Below are 17,915 nucleotides of genomic sequence, written 5' to 3'. Positions count from 1 at the left end.
TGCAAGAAGCAGCCTGACCTCCAGGCAAGTCTTTCTGACACATTTAAGAGGTGGAGGGAAGGAAAGAATTAATCCTACAAGTGGACAGAGGAGGGTATTTCCCCTCACTGAGGAGCTGGCTCTGGCAGGTGATTTGTGGGATAATTGGATGAGCCCCTGATATGCCAGGTCCACGGGCAGAGCAATCCCAGCATCACCCCCAGTTCCTTGGCAAGTCTAGAGAGCATCAAATAACCAATTCTGGGCTACTCTTACTTGGTATTTTTAGAATAATTGCTATAAACATTCTTTTTTTTTGTTTTGTTTTGTTTTTTTTAAGAACCACAACAGCCATTTATATATTTAACAATATATATTTATATATATATATAATTTCTAGATCAGTACATTCATCAGTACTTGTTTTTCTTCACGAACAGAAGAACTCTTACAATAGTAGACTTTCTAAAATAAATACTATTAAAATAGAGCTTCAAAATAAATATTCTATACAAAGAAAAACCTTCTGTGGTAACGTTTCAGGGTGTACATGTGGTGGGGTGGTAAGAGGAGAAGGGGGAAACATTTCTCAGCGTGTCTGAGCGTGGGAGGGGAAGGGAATACCCAGTGCTGAGGAAGGGTGAGGGCTCATCTGGGTGGCAAAGCTGGTGCCTGGGGAGCAACAAATTTGGTAGGTGCTCCTCGTGCCCAGTGGGTGCAGTGAGGGCGTATTTGTCTGCTGAAACTGCTCTGCTGGTGCTGAGCTCCAGCTGGGGCCATGGTGTGGCATTGCCAGCACCGTCAGGTCACCCCTTCTTGCTTTCTGGGCTGTTGTGTGCGGGCAGAGGACAAACCCCGGCATGAACCTGCTGCAGCAATTAGCAGTGCTGCAGTAATTAGCGGTGCAGGTGCCCTGCCATCCTCCTCTGGTGCCACGGGGCCTGTCCCAGGGGAAAGCTGCCCTCAGCTTCCCTCTTGCCTTCATGGTCACCCCACCACAGCGACGTGGCTGGAGAGCCAAGGCTGTGCCCGGGGTTTGTGCTGAGCAGCAGCCGTCCCTCTGCTCGCAGGGGGCACCCAGCCCCGGGGAGGATGGCAGAGCTGCCACGCTGTGGCTGAGGTGACAGGGCAAAGGACACCTCGGGGGTGGCAGGAGACCCAAGTACCTTCAAAGGGAATGGGGGAATGGAGGTGTTGGGGTGGGGGGAGAAAGGGGAATAAAGACATCATTGACGGGAGCCGTACCCTCCAGCAGAGCCCCGGCTGTGGCCGAGCCTGCCCCTTTCCGAGTGCTCCGCACAGGGCTCAGCACCTTCTTGCCACGCCCTGGGCTGGGAGCTGATGGAGCAGAGTCTGACGGCTGTGCCGGGGGCTGAGGAGAAGAGGGAGGGTCGCTCTGCTACACTGACCACTGCTCTAACACATCCACTAATGCTTTACAGCCTTCCAGCGTGGGATCGGCTTACAGGGTTTATATATTAAAACAAACCAACAGAGAAGTAGTTTACAGCTATGTACAATGAAAGGAAATCCATCTGGGATTGCTGGGTGTATGTACATGAGTGTAGATTGGCACAGTGGCGACCACTCCAGCGTTGTCTTTGCTCACAAGGACCATGCAGCCAAGCCATGGGCTTTGCTAGTGCAGATTTTCAGCACAGATCCCCCAGGAACAGCCAGGGAAAGAGGGTCAAAAAAGCAAAACAACTTTGGGTGGAGGCCATTTGGACACATGTGGTCCCAACAGAGGAGGGCAGCAGGTAAATACCTCTCCTGCTGCGTTTTCTAGTCTGTTTGCATCTTAGGAAAATGATTTCTCTTATTAAATACAATACCTTATACATTCAACCAACAGTTCAGCTAGTTTGGGGTTGGTTTTCCTGTTGTCTTTTCCCCTCCAATTTGTGCAAGATAATAAATACAGCTCTGGATCCCCACCTGCTTCCTGGTGTCCCCATACAGTTAACATGAGGCTAAATTATAGGAACTGTTATCTGGGAACAGACATCATATCCCTTTTTCTGTGATTTATCATGTACAAGCTAACAAATGTTATAAATATAGAAAGTTTGGTGTGTTTTTTTTTTTTTTTTAAATCTCCCCTTCAATAAATATCTACAATTAAATTTAACTAAACCCCAAGTCATCTAGGTGAGCTGAATTCTGAAAACCAAAGACACCAGAGTCCCATCAGTGCACTCCTGCCAACCCCTCATGGTGGCTGGATTGCAACCAAGCCAACAGGATTCCTGGAAATGCTACATGAGCTCTGCCTATTGCTTATCTAATTGGAGATGACATTTCACTGTCACTGCTGTGCATTTACTGAGGAAATCTCCTCTAATTAAGAACACAAAAAGAGACTAGATCAGTCTTCTGCATGCAACAAGTACCTACCTAGTCATTAGAGTGTTGCATGTTTGGACAAAAATTTTTGTTTAGCACCTTGTAGTTGTCAAGAGAGGGGTCATGGCATCCTCGGTGGGGGGGGGGTGTCACTGCATCCTAAGGGAAGGCAGGACCAGCCCTAGGATGAGTGCAGGGACAGAGCCAATGATATTTGTATACTGAAAACCACGGGCACATTTGTTAACTTTGCTCTCTTCCCTCCCCTGGCTTTCCCTAGTGTGTGTGTTAACACTAAAATAAACATAAAAAGCATTCTTTACATTTAAAAAGACACTTCTGTACAGAGGAGGCAAAAGTCCAACAGCAGCAATAGGGATAGGGGAATGGGCTGTACTTCAAGCAAATGCCATTCATCCCTAAGACAGAACCAAATAAAAATCTTAATATTTAATGAGCAAAGAAGAGCTTGTTCCAGGAGAGGAGGTACTGGATTGAGATCCCTAGAAAAATACACCTATGTGCATTGTACACTTCCGTTTTTGTGATTCCTTACCAGAGCTTAAGAGGTTTAGAGAAGCAACCACTGACCATCTTTGCTCTGTGGTGTGAGTTAAGATCCCCTTTGCTCCGGCATTGGGGGAACGAGCGCACACCTCGGAGAAATGGGATTTGGCAAACATCCTTCTGGAGCGGGTCTGTACTGTTGATGGAAAATTCATATTCCATTGAGTGAAACCTGATGCTATGGATCAGCTTACAGGCAGGAGGACCCGGTGTTGATACAACTGCCTGAACACATCCTGCAGCTATTCCTCCCAGGAGGGAGCAGCCCTGCTACCATCTTGCTTTAAAGAGAGGGTCCAAATCAGTGTGGCCAGGTGGGATTTGCCTAAAGGGTAAAAGACCCTGCAACAAACAAAATGTATCTTCACTCCTGGTTCAAAAAATCTCTGAGGGATGCAGAAAGGTTTTGAGAAACACGTACTGTGTGTGCAACCAGCCCTTCCAGTGGTGTGCAGGAAGGGAAGGAAGGTGGAGGGAGTTACCCTGTCACCTTCAGTGGGCTGCTGGTAGCAAGTTGGAGTTTGGAAGGAAAGCGGAAACAAGAAGCCTGCCCTGAATATGAATCCAAGGCAGCTTTCTGCAGCTGGGAATGGGTATTGCTTGTGCGGCCGTGCCTGCCAAGCGAGCAGTTAATGGTTCCTGCGGTGCACAGGCACCATGAGCAGCCGTCCGTCCAAACTGGGAGATTTTAAGCAGCTGTACTTCATGATGTACGTAGGTTTTCAGCCTTCACTCTGCATTATTAACATTCCTCCTTTGGCCCCATCTATTCAAATTGTGACCAGTTCCAGAAACCCTGAATAACCCAAAGTGCTTCAGTTCGTGGAAATAGTTGCTTCTGCTTTCTCCAAAGGCAAGAGGCTAACGTTCTCCTCAGAACACAGGTTATTAGAAAGAACAAACACCACCTCGCTCCGCGGAGCCTCCTCCCACTCCCCGTCCTCCCAAACTATCAGAAGGGCTTTTCTGGCCCTTTGCTCTCTGGCAATGCCTTGCAAATGACACTGTTTGTGTTTTTGCATCTGCATCCGGGCCGGCTCACTTGGTCGTAGCATCTCTGGGACAGCTTGACGCAGCCGGTGGCTGGCAGGTAGCAGAGCAAGCAGGGGAGCACCAGGGACAGGGCACTCATGAAGGACCAGCGGGCACAGCAGTTTGAGTGGGAGCAGGAGCAGGGGTGGTCGGCGCAGGTGCCCTCGTCATCCTCGTTGGTGCAGTGGTAGAAGACGCCCTTGACGAGACACATGCAGGTGGAGTAGTTGACCAGGTTCTGTGCCGAGCAGAGACACTCTTGGTTGCACACCCAGCACGACGGCAGAGTCCGGGGCAGCGCGCACTCCTTACACTTGCATTTCCCACAGGCTTCGCACAGCAGAAAGTGCTTGTCCAGTTCCGGAGACACAGGTCCCTTCAGGTCCAGGGGTTTGCAGTTAATCGCCTTGGGCTGAATGCGAACTGCTCGGGGGGAGGACTGCTCCGCCACAGGCACCGGCGCCATGTGGTCCAGCAGCCTTTGGTCTGAGGATGTGCTGCTGCTACTGCTGATGGAGCTGGGGCGCCCGCTGAACGAAATCCAGGGATGGGTGACATCCTGCTCACAGCGCTGCAGGTGCTGGTTGGTCAAGACCAGTTCATGGGGGGCTCGGGGACGCTTTTGGGCTGCCAGGTGGGAGGCGGTGGGGTTGTCGGTGTAGTCGTTCTCGATGTGGGTTGTCTTCATCTGGTCGATGGGCAGGATGGTGAGCGGGTGCTGCAGCCGCCCGTAGGGGATCCGATTGTCCAGCAGCGGCTGGACCATCACAGAGTTGGGGACGACGGTGATGTTGTGGGGGATCCGGGGCTCCATTGAGAAAGCACTCTGGCTACTGGTGAAAAATCTGTGCTTAAGTATCCTGGGTGAAGTAAAGGAGAAAGAAAAGGGGTGGAGAGAGAGAAGGAGCACATGGTTATTGAGGTGTCCTGCAAGCCCAGCCCAACAGGGATCTCCATTGACGCTGGTTGTTATGTAGAAAGTCTTATTAGCTAAACTTGAGTCCAAGGGTGTCAGAGCACCTGCCCAGGTATAAAATGCCTCCCTCCTCCTTTGCTACTGTGTTTCTCTCCCTAACCTTGGCTTCTGGTCCTGGAAAGGTTGCAGTTGTAGCAGGCTCCCAAACTGCCCACTCAGGGGTTTTGCTGAGGCAAAGCACATCTCAGGGCTGCTGGTGTATATACACGTGTGGTTTTGTGAGCAAACTCCCTGAAATTACTTTTCTAAGCTTTGGGGGTTTCCCCCAACTGAACCTGATCCCTAAAAAACCTGATGCAAGGTTGTGGCTCACGAGAGCATTGGCGTGGCACAAAGGCGTTTCGGAGTGTGGGGCTGAACACCTGTCCTTGCTAACCCAGAATCTGCCTGTGGGAGGATGACTTGGCTTTGGTGAGGAAGTGTCCCATCTCCATTGGGAGCTGCTGCTTCCAAAGGCTCCTTCACCTCTCCCGCGGGAGGTGGAAGCGCTTGCTCAGCATCTTGTCCGGTGGCAAACCAGGGTGGGAGCCAACGGTGCAGCACCCAGAAGAGCACCCACACGGGTCTGGCTCGATCCATCACCTCACACAGGTAATGAGACACTCTTCTTCAGCCCACTAAGTGCACTAATATTTAGCTGAAGTGCTGTTTACCAGCCGCTCTGGCTGAGCCGTCTATTGCCGCAGTTTCTAATTTCATTGAAAGAGTGCAATTTATCCTGGAGTCGATCCAAAGATTCAGCAGCGGCGTAGGACAAGAAACCACAGGAAGTAACTAAACTTAAATCAAAGAACGGAAACGACTCGGTTCAAATTTAGAAAGTGCACATTGTTTTCTAGTAGATGTGCCATTTCCTCACGGGGTGACCTTTATTCATAAATAATATAATGCTGGAGATCAGTTGAAAGAAGGGGTGAGGAAAGCTTCAGAGCAAGTCACAGGAGGGGAAAAGCTGCTGGTATCAAGAAAAAGGGAGTAGCGAACAGCTTAAGGCATTGTCAGTTGTTTGTGTTCAACAAACAAATTAACCTTCTCCAACAGCGTGAAAGATTTGGACTTGGCAGTGCTGGGTTAACAGCTGGACTCGCTGATCCTAAAGGTCTTTTCCAACTGAAATGATTCTATGATTTTATTATCACAGCAATCTGAAACAATATCAGGAAAAAATTGCATCCAACTACAAGTTATACATCAGAAGTGTGTGTGTGTGAGTAAATGTGTGCACTTCTGCAAGAGGACGTCCCCCCTGAAATTAACACAACACTTCAAAAATTGGAGCATGAACTAAATTCCGCATTCTTGGAAGCAGAAAGGGAAGCGCTCTTTTTCTACCCACTGAAAAACGCTACGAGGGTCCGCTGTTATATCTGCAAATCCTTGCTTTGATGGATCACTTGGCGCTTGGGGTTGAAAATGTGCTGCTTCTCCTGGGATCAATAGGAGGCAGGGAGGGAGGGCTGATGCCGGATGGGCCGGAGCGTGGGCAGGACGGCACATGCCGCCTTGGGATGCCGGCACCGCGTCCGGCCTGCCGCGCTCCTTTTGTCCCCTGCACAAGACCAGCAGGAAGAAGTGCTTTATCGAGCAGTAACGACCATTATTGTCATGCAGCCCTTATGCTGTTTCTCTTCCCCCAGTTAAAATTCTCTGCTGGGTCTTAGCCATTCATTTGAATTTTTTTTTATTTCATTATTCATAGCTCGTTGACATCCTGACTGGAGGAACAAGAGAGTTTTTTAAAGCATCTATTCCTAGTTACTGTATGTAAAAAAACAAAAGGAAGCAATGATTCTGACAACTATGGGGCACGCAGAGGGAAAAGAATTTGATTTTCTTTTGTGCATCAAAATCCAGCGTCATGATCTAAAAAGTATTTGCTGCAAGTCAGAGTTTAGCAAAATCATCAGTTCTGTATCAGATACATTTGCAGAGATATTTTGATTTCACAGGTTTTTTTGGGTGTTTTTGTTGTTTTTTTTTTTTTTTTAGGAGAAAGATGCAGCTGTTTTGGCTGCCAAGAGTAAGTGCAGCAGAGCTGATCTTAGATGGAAGGTAGCTGGAGGAAATGGTGGCTCACTGCACAGTGTTACCAGCCTGTCTGATCCTTCACGTCCCTGCCAGCACTGCCTTCGTGGCCTCTCCAGAATTTTTAAACCACCTCTAGCACAGGGCTCTGTGCTCACTTCCACTTGCTACCAACTGTCTGGAATCTGCTCCATTCACCAGGTTTCAACTGTATCCATGGAGCATCATTTATTTTAAGGTGCCCTGTGTGACAGCACATGTGTGGAGAAGAGCTGCTGTGCCCAGGACAGCACCTCTGTCCCAGGGTGGCACATCAAGGCTGTTCTGCATCGCTGTGGGGAGTCCCTCGCTCTGGCATGGGAGAGCAACACCCTTGGAGTTGGAATTTAGACTTCAGATTAACTCTGTAATCACCCAGTCTGCGATGGTCCAGAGCCAGCAATGCCATCACACGGAAGTCATGTCACCAGATTAATTTGGAGAGGGATTATTGCCACAGGCACTCTTAAAACACCCAACCCCAGCCACACAGACAGGGCCATATGCAGGCAGACGTTAAAGATGGCTTATCTGAGATAATGCTAATCAAGATTTCAGAGTTAATTACCACAGAAAGGAGAGGGACCCTGCACTGAACACCACACTTTAGGATACTTAATGGTAGAAGTTAAGTTATTAATCAACTTTTTTCATTACAAAACAGTTTCAAATTGTCTTTTTACCAAGCAAACTATTTCTGAAGGGCAAGGGAAGTCTGACATTGTGAACTCAAAGACTCTGCAGGTATCTGGACACAGGGTCTATTTGGATAAAAACCTCTGGAGTGAAGACAGACAAATAAGGCCCAGGTCTCCCAGTTCCCAGAGCCCTGCTCTGGGCACAGAGTCTCTCTGGCTGAAGATTGCCTTAAAACACCAGAGAAAGGCATCCTACTAGTTTTTGGACACATGGTCCTTCAACTTCTGCCGTACCCTCTTGCTCCTTTGTGGAGGGTTTCCACAGTTAAATGCTCTCCCCTTTCAAGCTACTCTTAACAGACAAATATTACCAAATATTTCTGATATTTATGGAATTCTCTAAAGACCATGACTACATTGCTGCTACTGGTCTTGCCACCAAAACTTCCAGCAGTGCAGTGAGATCACCGGTGACAGATCCAGATCAAACACCTCAAATGCTGAACTCAAGAGTGAGCTGGGTGGTGTTCATCCTACAAGGAGGCTTTTCTCCCCTGGGATCTGTCCAGATGACAAAAATGGAGTGGCTGCTTCAGTTTTTTGTCTGTGTGTGTCCACTGGCACATGCCATGGGCACATCTTTCCGTCAGCTGTTTGTGCTTTAAGCCTTATATCTGCATCCCATGAAAGGAAAGATTTCAGCAAAGGGCACTGGGCACACAGCGCTCCATCTCTCATGGCAAAGAAGAGGAATCCAGTCAAGTTCTCAGGTTAAGGATTTGTGCTGGAGCAGAAGGAAATCAAGAAGCCAGATAGTTCCTGTGGAGTCTCACAGGCTGTGATGTGCCTGCCTGGATACCTGCGTGGGCCCTGGTGACTTCTGTGGACAATCCTGCAAGACATCATAACTTCACCTTTTCTGGTTGTTGTATATCCAGAAGGAAGGCACCACTCCCTTCACCTTCCCCTAGGAACCACCATGCATGTGGGGTGTTTGCCAGCAAGGACAAGGTTGCCTCAAACAGCAACCCTGGTAATGTTTGGGGTGACCTGGCAGAACTTTAGACCTTGAAAAAGGGCAAGAGCTGAAGGGGTATAACCTTGGGGCTTCTTGCTCTGAAGGCAGTTGAGCAAAGAAGGGGTTCAGAGTGGTCAGTGGTGTCTTATAGTTGCTGGTGTTGTGTCAGACGTTGGAGTGACCTAACTGAGCATCTGGCTGGAGATGGACACTGTGTGTGGAGCATCCCCAGGTAGAAGTGGTGCTGAACATGAGCCACTTGGTTTGGGAGGGAAGAAAGAACAGGCTGGGCTGTCCATCTCCCTCTCTCTTCAACCAGAGTGCCTGAAGCTGCCTGAGGAGCCACGCTGGCTCACAAAGACAAGGACAGTCACTAGAGATGAACTGCCAATGTCAACCCCCCCAGGGAAGAACATTTCTGCTCAGGGGGCTCGTTGGCTGTGCTAAGAAAGGACTGAAGTTCACAATGGCAAGGGCAGCTGGGTATTGCTTGCAGATATTGAATTCATTGCTCAGATGGAATAGATTTAATATAAGAAGATGTGTCATCTCTAAAGAGAATTGTAGATAAAAGGAAAGAGAAGGGATAATAAAGTAGAATAGCAGATTTAGGATACTTAAGCACCATAACATAGCAAAAACTATGCAACTTTATGCAGTGCCTCTGTTGCCCACTGCACTTGTCCAGCCTGACTGTAAATTGTATTTCAATTGAGAAAAAAAGCCATACTGAATACAAAATGAATTAATTTTTCATCATTGGTAATTACAGATATAGCATTAATAGAGGCATGAATTCACTGGTTGCAATTGTACAGGTAATTTTCTTAAAGTAGACAACAGGAAGAAAAATTCAAGAGTATGTTCTTACATTGGTAATTTTTCATTCTTTAGAGGTAGATAAAACAATGGAGTTCTTTTCAAAGCAGACATGTCAACAAACTCCCATGCAGAGAAAAATTTCTCTTCCCCCATGCCATCCAGGGACTCACCACATACAATTTTCAAGTCAAAATATACTTCCTTCCAAGGGAGTAAAATTGGACTCAAAAGTCAAGTTCATACACGTGCTGCAGTGTTTGTTTCATCTCTTCATCAAGATATTGCCAATTTAAAATTACTGTTGTACTGGGTAATTACAAGTCCTAAAGTTGTAGGAAAGAAACTGCTATTGTAAAGTGTTTTGGCATTATTTTAGACTTGAAAGTTTTGTAAGATTCTTTAATCATATGAAATTAAAACACAGGGCATCTTATGTTTTAATAGGCTCTTTGACTTGCCTACATAATTTTAGAGAACGCTACATCCTTGTAGACAATTTCATGAGAATTCATATAAACCCCCAGGAAAGTTCGTTCTCATTAATGTCTTCAGAACAATTTTTGAAGCAATAAGGTTCTAATACCTTTATTTTCAAAGTGGAGTTGGACAAAACATCTCCCAGTTACTGAAAAACAAAACGGATCTTAACTTAAAAATCCAATGAGTGCAGAAATGTATAATGTTTATAATTGTCTCCATTACCCATTAGTTAATTTTATTAAGTTCTTTCTCACGTGTTTAACTAACATTCCAGATGTTTGTGGTAACAAAAGAATCATGAGAACAAGGGACTTGAGTCCAGAGGTGGGTCCCATGTGGAAGCAATCCTGGACAACCTGGCTGCTGTGACTGACACCTCAGTGCCCACAGTGAAGCCAACAGGAAAATGGGAAATGGAGCTTCCACAACCACCTCCTCTCCACCCAGCACCAGGCACAAGGCACCACAGTTTTACCCAACCCTTTTTTGTTAAAGATGTGGGGAATTTCAACATGAGATGTTGACATGCAAATGTCTAAAAGTGAACCTTAAATGTCATAGGAAAAAAAACCAACCCAAAAGCCCTAAATGTGCTGCTTGGTGAGGGTTTGCTGAGAGAGAGACCACCAGTACGGTCAGGGAAGTGATGCAGCCACCAAAATCCCTTCTGTCCTTAGACAAGCTGCAAGCACCAGATCAGGGGCCACTTTATCTCTTTCTAATTAATTACACCTTAATTACACCTCATGAGCACCCCATCCCTTCTGTTGTGTCTGAACAGCACGAATGGCAGGGAAGAGCCGTTTGCCTCAGCAAACCAAGATTTCTCTTGGGGTTGCTGGTGCTGGATTGTCCTCTCCATGTCCTGTAACATCACTGGTGGCTCCTTTCTTGAGCCTGGACCTGTGCCCTGTAACATCAGGGAGCTGCTGAACCTGCTGGTGTGCCATGCTGCCCTTTGCCAGGGCAGTGGTGGTCAGTTTTGGGACCATTAGATATATATTGTAAATTATAATGGTTATAAGTGGTGCTGGGGGATGGAGAATAGTGGTGTGCAACAAGCCACCTTCTTAACACAGAATCCTTAGGGTTGGAAAAGACCTTTAAGATCCTCAAGTCCAACATACCATAAGCAGAATAAAGCAAAACTGAGTTTTCAATAAGAATTTTCAATTACAGGTTTCCAAGAATTTTCCAACTATTGAAGAATCACAAGCTTTTGTGAAGGAGGGACAGAAAAGTTACTGTGGACTGATGAAAGGCTGAGCCCTGCCTGATGGAGCCCTGCACTGCAACGGTGGTAAGGCCAGAGCTGCTCATTTGGGGATCTGCTGTGGGTCACTGATGGTGGGTCAGACCTCAGAGCTCTGAGTCTCGGTACCTAACAGCCAGATCACACCTTCTCTTGGTTACTGTGATACTAGAGCTGTATTAGATTAGATATTAGGAAGAAATTCTTCCCTGTGAGGGGGCTGAGGCACAGGTTGCCCATGGCAGCTGTGGCTGCCTCATCCTTGGAAATGTTCAAGGCCAGGTTGGATAGGGTTTGGAGCAACCTGGTGTAGTGGAAGGTGTCCTGCCCATGGCAGCAGGGTGGAACGAGATGAACTTTAAGGTTCCTCCCAACACAAACCATTCTATTATTCTTTTATCAATGAAAAAGCTGAATTACAGTCTCTGGAAGAGGCATTACAGTCACCTCATTAACATACAGGCAGCAATAGCTGCAGTAAATGTACTGCAGAAATCCGTCTATTTTCTCTGCTGTATGGGACACACAAATTCCTGAAACAATAGTGCCAGAGGAGGAAAACAAGAAAAGCAATAGAATATCTAGTCCTAATAGAGGAAATTAGCATAATTGAAAACAATATACTTTGAAGCAGTGTAATTCCAAGGGCAGGCATATACATTTCAAGGTCTGTGCAAATCAAGACAGTTTAGAATTGATGGTAACCAGTGCAAAACCAGAACAATCATTACTAGTCTCTCTCTTTGTGTGGTTTGGTTAAAAATCTTTGCTAGAACCTTGGTCATAGCTGCACCTGAGCTTTGGGAAGTGCACAAACCCTTTTGCTGGCTCTGCACGGTGCTTGGAGGCCAGGACCCAGCAGTGATCCACAGCTCCTCCCTACAGCTGTGTGGAAATGAGGGAATAGCCAGGACAGGCACTGGAAATGAAGTCAGGGTGTCTGGTATCAGGGTAATCCTTGTCAAAAAGTACCAGCAAGGGGATGATCTACAGGGCTTTGGAGAGTGGATGCACCAAGTAGGGCAGCTGGGGCTGGAGCTGGGGCAGAGCAGGGACTGGGGATGGGGCAGGATGGTGAGGGACAGGGTGCTGAGGGACAGGGTGCTGAGGGACAGGGAGCTGAGGGACAGGGAGCTGAGGGACAGGGAGCTGAGGGACAGGGTGCTGAGGGACAGGGAGCTGAGGGACAGGGTGCTGAGGGACAGGGTGCTGAGGGACAGGGTGCTGAGGGACAGGGTGCTGAGGGACAGGGAGCTGAGGGACAGGGCTCGCTCCCACCCAAGTGATCAATAAAGGATTGGTTTCCTGAGGCCCAGCAGAGGAGGAGCTGGTGATACAGGAACAAATTCTGTGATTGCCTTTGTTTGGAATTAAGGACATCCTCTTGTGACAAGGGACACGCTGCTCCTGATGCAAGTCAAAGGGTTCAATAAAAGCTTTTATTGAGGGAGACAACACTTGGAGTTAAAGGAGACCTTGCAGCAAGCACATGTTTTTAATGTGGGATTAAGAATAATTCATAAGGTTGGAGTTCATTAAGACTGAGTTAGGCTGTCTGGATTTTGAGTTGAGCTGTAAAAGCTTTAAAAAATGGAAAAAAAAAAAAAAAAGCTTTTTTTCCTGTAAAGTGTGTATTATTATTAACAAAATATTGACAGGCATTCTTTTTGTTCCCCTCCTTAGCAGCCTTATCTAGCTAAGGCCAACTAGAATTTTCTCTACAAGTAATAAGGGGGGAAAAAAAATTAGAAAGCTTATTAGGGAAACCTGCCATTTTTAAAACGAGACACTAAATTCTTGCCAGAGCATGGAAATTCAGGAGCTGGGAAATGAGACCTGTAGACTTCCAAGAAGCTGTCTCTGTCCAGCTGGTCTGTTCCTATGGTGCGAGTGAATAAAGCACATTTTGGCCCACTAACATTCAGATCCCTGGGCACTCAAATTTCTTAGTCAAAGGTTTTTATTGGATAAGAACATTTCTTTTAAGGTCAGAAAACTAAGTTCAGATATGATGCATTAAGCTAATAGTACCAAATATTAGTAGGATTAGTACATTACTAGTTGGATTTTGTGTTTTCTTAAGGAAATATATTGTATTGCATTTAAAAGGGATAAAACCCAAACATTTGTGCAACTGTTTGCCTATAAAAAAGCAGGTTTTAGTACTGGGGTGAATTTGAAAAGTTGTATGGCAATATGATTAATGAGGTTTTTGCCTCTTTTTTTTTTTTAAACTGTCAGAACTGCAAATTAATTATTACTGTAGTGTTGCAAGGGTTGTGCATTTTACTTCACCAGATTTTTTGGGGAGGTGGGGGGTGGGAATTGCTCTTTGAGATGTTGCATTTCCCAGTGTGATTTGGGAATTAGTCATGATTCCAGGAAAACAGCTTTTGTTTTGCTGTTTCAGGAGGAGAACAAATAATTTCTCCCCTGCACATACCTCACGAAGAATTTCAAAAGGACTGCAGTATTCAGAAATGGTCCTTTTAATTTTATAATCCCAATATAGAGTCCCTTCCAGCAACAGAAAACACAGTAGCCCATGGAAAACGGCACATTTATCAACGAGACATCCCCAGTGGGGTTCCAATAACTGAGAACAACCCCTCCTCCTGCTATCATTCATTTTTATATGGAGAAGGGGGAAGCCAGTCCTCAGGATCATTGTGATTCCGTGCACAAATTGTAGCTTTATTCTTTAACCCAAAATAAAGGCAGAGAGGGGAAGCTTTAATATTGGGAAAGCTGGAGTTCTCTTTACCCAATTAAAGAGCAATTTCTGAGCTGATTCTTGCCATACTCTCCCCTTAGCATGGTATGGAAGAAAGGCAGTAGCTGGAGAAGTTTTAAACAATCTAGAACGTGCCTTTTCCACTCTGGATAATGCAGGGATGCTTTTCCTTTTCTTTTCCTTTCTCTCCTTCACCCTTTAAGGAAAAACTTTGGGCTATAAAAGATTTAAATCATGAAATCAGACCCTTGGTCACTGGAAGAAAAAGAGTGAAGCCTTTCTCCCTGTGATTAACACTGATATTCATTTTGCACTTCCATTTCCAAGGTCTGCATTCCCACTCCCGCTTTCCTCTAAGACCTTTGTGCCTTTTAGATGCCCCTTTCTGTTTTTTCCATTCCCCTCCTGATAATGAATTTTCAGAACATGTCGTCTCTAGGCTTGCCTTTCTCCTGTGACGCCAGGACTGGTACCAGAAAATAAAATCCTGGCTTATCTTGCTACGCAGTTGGTAGAGAAGAGCAGCCAGGACAGGTTTTTCCTCCACATATAATATGTTTCATATATTATATGAAATGATTCCAGGTACACATTTTTATTACTCACCTAGCCCTTAAAATACATCATCCATCCAGATTTTAAACAAGTGTACAGCAAGACAGGGAAGAGAACAGCGATGGAATAAGGCACTGAGGCCAAAAAAAGGAAAAAAGACTTGTATGAAATAAAATGCTGAAGAGCAAAGGTCATGCAGGAAAGGTTTGACACACGAGTGGCTGATCTCTGAAGTGTCCTATTATGGAGACAGCTCAGAACTACTTGACACTAACAAGACAGGGCTTTGGAAAAGAGAGGAAATGCGTATAATCCATTTTCATATTCCAAAGCAAGAAATATCCATTTCTGACCTGTCAGGCCAGGTGACCATGTATTTAGGCTCCTTTCTGGGGAAGGAAGAAGGGATGAAGGAGAAGACACCCCATCAGCAGAAAAAAGACCCTTATTCTGCTGTAAAACCCTGCAAACAAACCCGACACAAGTGTGGTGAAACCTGCCTGCCATATATGTACAGCAAATGCAGATGTTGATGGGAGAACGCAGAAAAGAGGTATAAATCAGAGACGCAGGGACACAAATGGAAATTCTGCAAGAAACAGGATATTTCTCCAGAATGCCAAGTCTCCTTTAGGTTGGGAAGCACCAGGCAGCTCTCCACTGTACATAATTATAGATAATCACTGTTAGAAAAGTCATAGCCAGAAACATGCTCACGATCAGTGATCTGTAAGGAGCAGCCGAACACATCTAGAACGAGCGCAGGATTTTCCCTCGGGGAGCCGGCTTGGCTTTTTTTTCCTCTTAAAACATTTTAACAACCTCTCGCAAGCGCCGATCTCGTACTTACTTTAAATAATTCAGCTAAGACCATCTCTCCATAGGCGAGCTAATCCCAAATGCGGGGAGGGCGGGGGGCCGGAGCCGTGAGGACGCTGGCAGGAGCGGCAGGAGCTGCGGGCAGGAGCTGCGGGCAGGATCAGGATCAGGATCAGGATCGCGGCGCTGTCAGCGGCGCTGCGCCCGCCGCCTGCCTGGGAAAATGGCTAGTTTATGAATGGGAGGGCAGCGGCGCTGCTGCGCACGCGCGGCCGCCCGACTCTATGAATGGGTGGGCACCGCGGCGGCAGCGCGCATGCCCCGCTGCCTTTTATGAATGGGGGCTGGAGGGGAGCGCGGATGCGGCTCCCGGGGATTGCTGTGGTGGTTTTTTTCTTTTTTTCCTTTCTTTCCTTTTTTTTTTTCCCCTTTTTTTTTTTTTTTTTATGAATGAAGGGCAGCGGCAGCTGCGCATGCACCGCGCCCCCCGCCCGGGGCTGGAGGTAACGGCGGGGGTGGGGGGGGAACCGCCGAGCCCCCCTCCCGCCCGCCTCGGGCCCGTTCGCGGGGAGCAGCCGTGAGGGAGCCTCGAGCACCCCCAGCCGCACCCCCACATGCCCGCCGGCAGCTCGGGCAGCGCTTCTCGCCCCGGTGTCTCGCGGGGCACAGGGACACGTTGGGCTGGAGGAGCTGAACCCTCCCCGGTTTTTGGGGTGTGCGACCGTGAATGAGAGGATGGGAAGGATTCTCCCTTAGCGTTCGGCTTCGTTCCCCGGTTTGAGAGACCTGCGGTTCGTCCCTTTCACTGCAGCATCGTCACACACCCCGGTCCATCCCCTGTGTCTTGCGGCTTGTGGCAATACCTGGATGAAAACGCAGGCGTAAACCCCAGCTGCGTGTTGTGTAGGCAACCTGTAGGTTTATTTTGTGGCTCTCGTCTCTTGAGAAGGAGAGGAGGGGGCTTAGAGCTGTGCAGGTTATACCAAAGCGCCGAGAGCCAGAATCTGTTTCATGGACGTGAGGCCATTTAAGTGCCATTCTCAGCTCTGCAATTTTGCCCAATGTTTAGCTTTTTGTACCGCCTGTCGGACCTCGCCCCAGCGCTCCGCAGGCTGTGGGGGGCAGGTCCTCGGGGCCAGATTTTCAAATGTTCCTTAGCAAACCACTGCTATTCTCCTGCTCCGTGTTGATCTCCCCTGAAAACCCTGCCCGAGGCGTGTGCCGAGAGCTCCGAAATGTCTTTACGTGCTCCAGTTCCGTTCAGCAAACGGAGATCTCAGTTCCCAGCTGGCGCGGAAGCAGCTGCAGGTGGGGCCTCGGGGCTTGCAGTCCCTCAGGATCCTCAGAGACAGGTTGCTTTACACTGAAAATGCATTAATGATGCATTTTTAATATATTTGAAGAGTCATCTGCAGGGTACAAACCACGGCCCTGCTCATTTCCTGCCGTATTTAAGGCATGTATATTTAAAACCTTGCACAAGACTGAAAAAAATGCCTTTTATTTATTTATTTTTGTTCTAATGTGAACAATGTATGTTATTGCAGATATAAAGCAAGGAAGATTTCTTTCTCTAGGAAAGATTTCTCCCTCTAAGAGTGTGTGCTTTAGGGCTGATCATTTAGTTACATGTGTGTTTGTCTCTGAGGGCAGAGATGTTTCCAAGTGGAAGCCGTGGTATGGGTCATGGGCAAATGCAGTTTAACAAGGAAAGGACAGAAGATGGAGACTCTCTAAAGAACAGCTTCTCCAGAGGGGTACATAAAATGTTACCAGCCTTCAAATCTACTAGACGGGTAGAAAATAAAATAGAATGTGGTTGGTAAAAATGTTGCTTTGTTACTGGTTGTGTTCTTTGCTGGAAGGACAGCCAGGCACAGAAATTGGATGTCTACGATTTTGGGAATTGACAGATAAATGGATAATGGAAGAAAATGCAATTTTAAAAAATCTGCTTATACAGAGGAAAAAATTAAAACATAACACCTCGCTATATTTAGTGCTGGAAACCAGCTCAAAGCTGAGAGAATCAAATTCCTGAGCACAAAAAAAAAAAAAAGTCTCTCATCCCATCATTTTACACCACTGGCACAGGATAAATTCTGCACCTTGATTTGAGCGCTGCCAGCGCGCAGTAACGTTGCAGCAGTGGGAGAGTCAAGCGTCTCTGAATTAAAGGCTTTTATCTCTGAATGCTGAGTTCTGTATTCCAGGGCCACATGCACAATACACGGGGGGAAGTCCTTTGTTGCAGTACACTGAGCATCTCCCCACGAGACCCGGCTGCCTGCGTGGCGACGGCAAACGGCTCCGTGGTAGCAGGGAAGGCTGACGCTGTAATTACACAGCAGCCCCAGGCACAGCCCAGCCAGACCCTGCCCTCCTGACAAGAAAACCCCAGCAATAAAACTGCAAAGAGGAAATCAAAATTATTATTCATGTGTGGAGGGGGCGAGGAGGAAATGGGGTCTGGCTGTACGGTTCTAGGGAGAGAAAACTTGGAATATTGCTGGTGTTGCTGCAGATTGACGGAACCTTTTTAAGCATAGAATTGTGAGATTGTAATTGTTGGAGTTAATTCACCTCTTCCCTCTCCCTCTATCCTTAACACATATTTAAAATATTTGCTTAAT

The 17,915-nt window shown here is 46.9% G+C and overlaps 1 protein-coding gene and 1 long non-coding RNA gene across 2 annotated transcripts in view; one reads left to right on the top strand and one right to left on the bottom strand.

Moving 5' to 3' along the window:
* Nucleotides 1-378: 378 nt before the first annotated feature.
* On the bottom strand, nucleotides 379-15,500 carry SPRY4 (sprouty RTK signaling antagonist 4). Its single transcript, XM_050312270.1, has 2 exons — nucleotides 15,314-15,500; nucleotides 379-4,784 (listed from the first exon to the last, which is right to left on the bottom strand). The coding sequence occupies exon 2, from the start codon at nucleotides 4,736-4,738 to the stop codon at nucleotides 3,845-3,847; it is 894 nt and encodes a 297-aa protein (XP_050168227.1). The 5' UTR covers nucleotides 4,739-4,784; nucleotides 15,314-15,500; the 3' UTR covers nucleotides 379-3,844.
* LOC126638418 (uncharacterized) overlaps nucleotides 10,990-17,915 on the top strand; it is a 72,934-nt gene continuing 66,008 nt past the window's right edge. Inside the window, exon 1 of the long non-coding RNA XR_007628590.1 lies at nucleotides 10,990-11,222. This is a non-coding gene — a long non-coding RNA (uncharacterized LOC126638418). The remainder of the gene's footprint in view (nucleotides 11,223-17,915) is intronic.

This window comes from Myiozetetes cayanensis, unplaced genomic scaffold (assembly GCF_022539395.1).
Source record: "Myiozetetes cayanensis isolate MyiCay16 unplaced genomic scaffold, myiCay2020 scf17, whole genome shotgun sequence".
Lineage (NCBI taxonomy): Eukaryota > Metazoa > Chordata > Aves > Passeriformes > Tyrannidae > Myiozetetes > Myiozetetes cayanensis.
This window is presented reverse-complemented; position numbering and strand designations above follow the sequence as displayed.

Coding starts and splice junctions, on each gene's coding strand:
- SPRY4 (XM_050312270.1), bottom strand. CDS start 4,738: ATGGAGCCCCGGATCCCCCACAACATCACCGTCGTCCCCAACTCTGTG.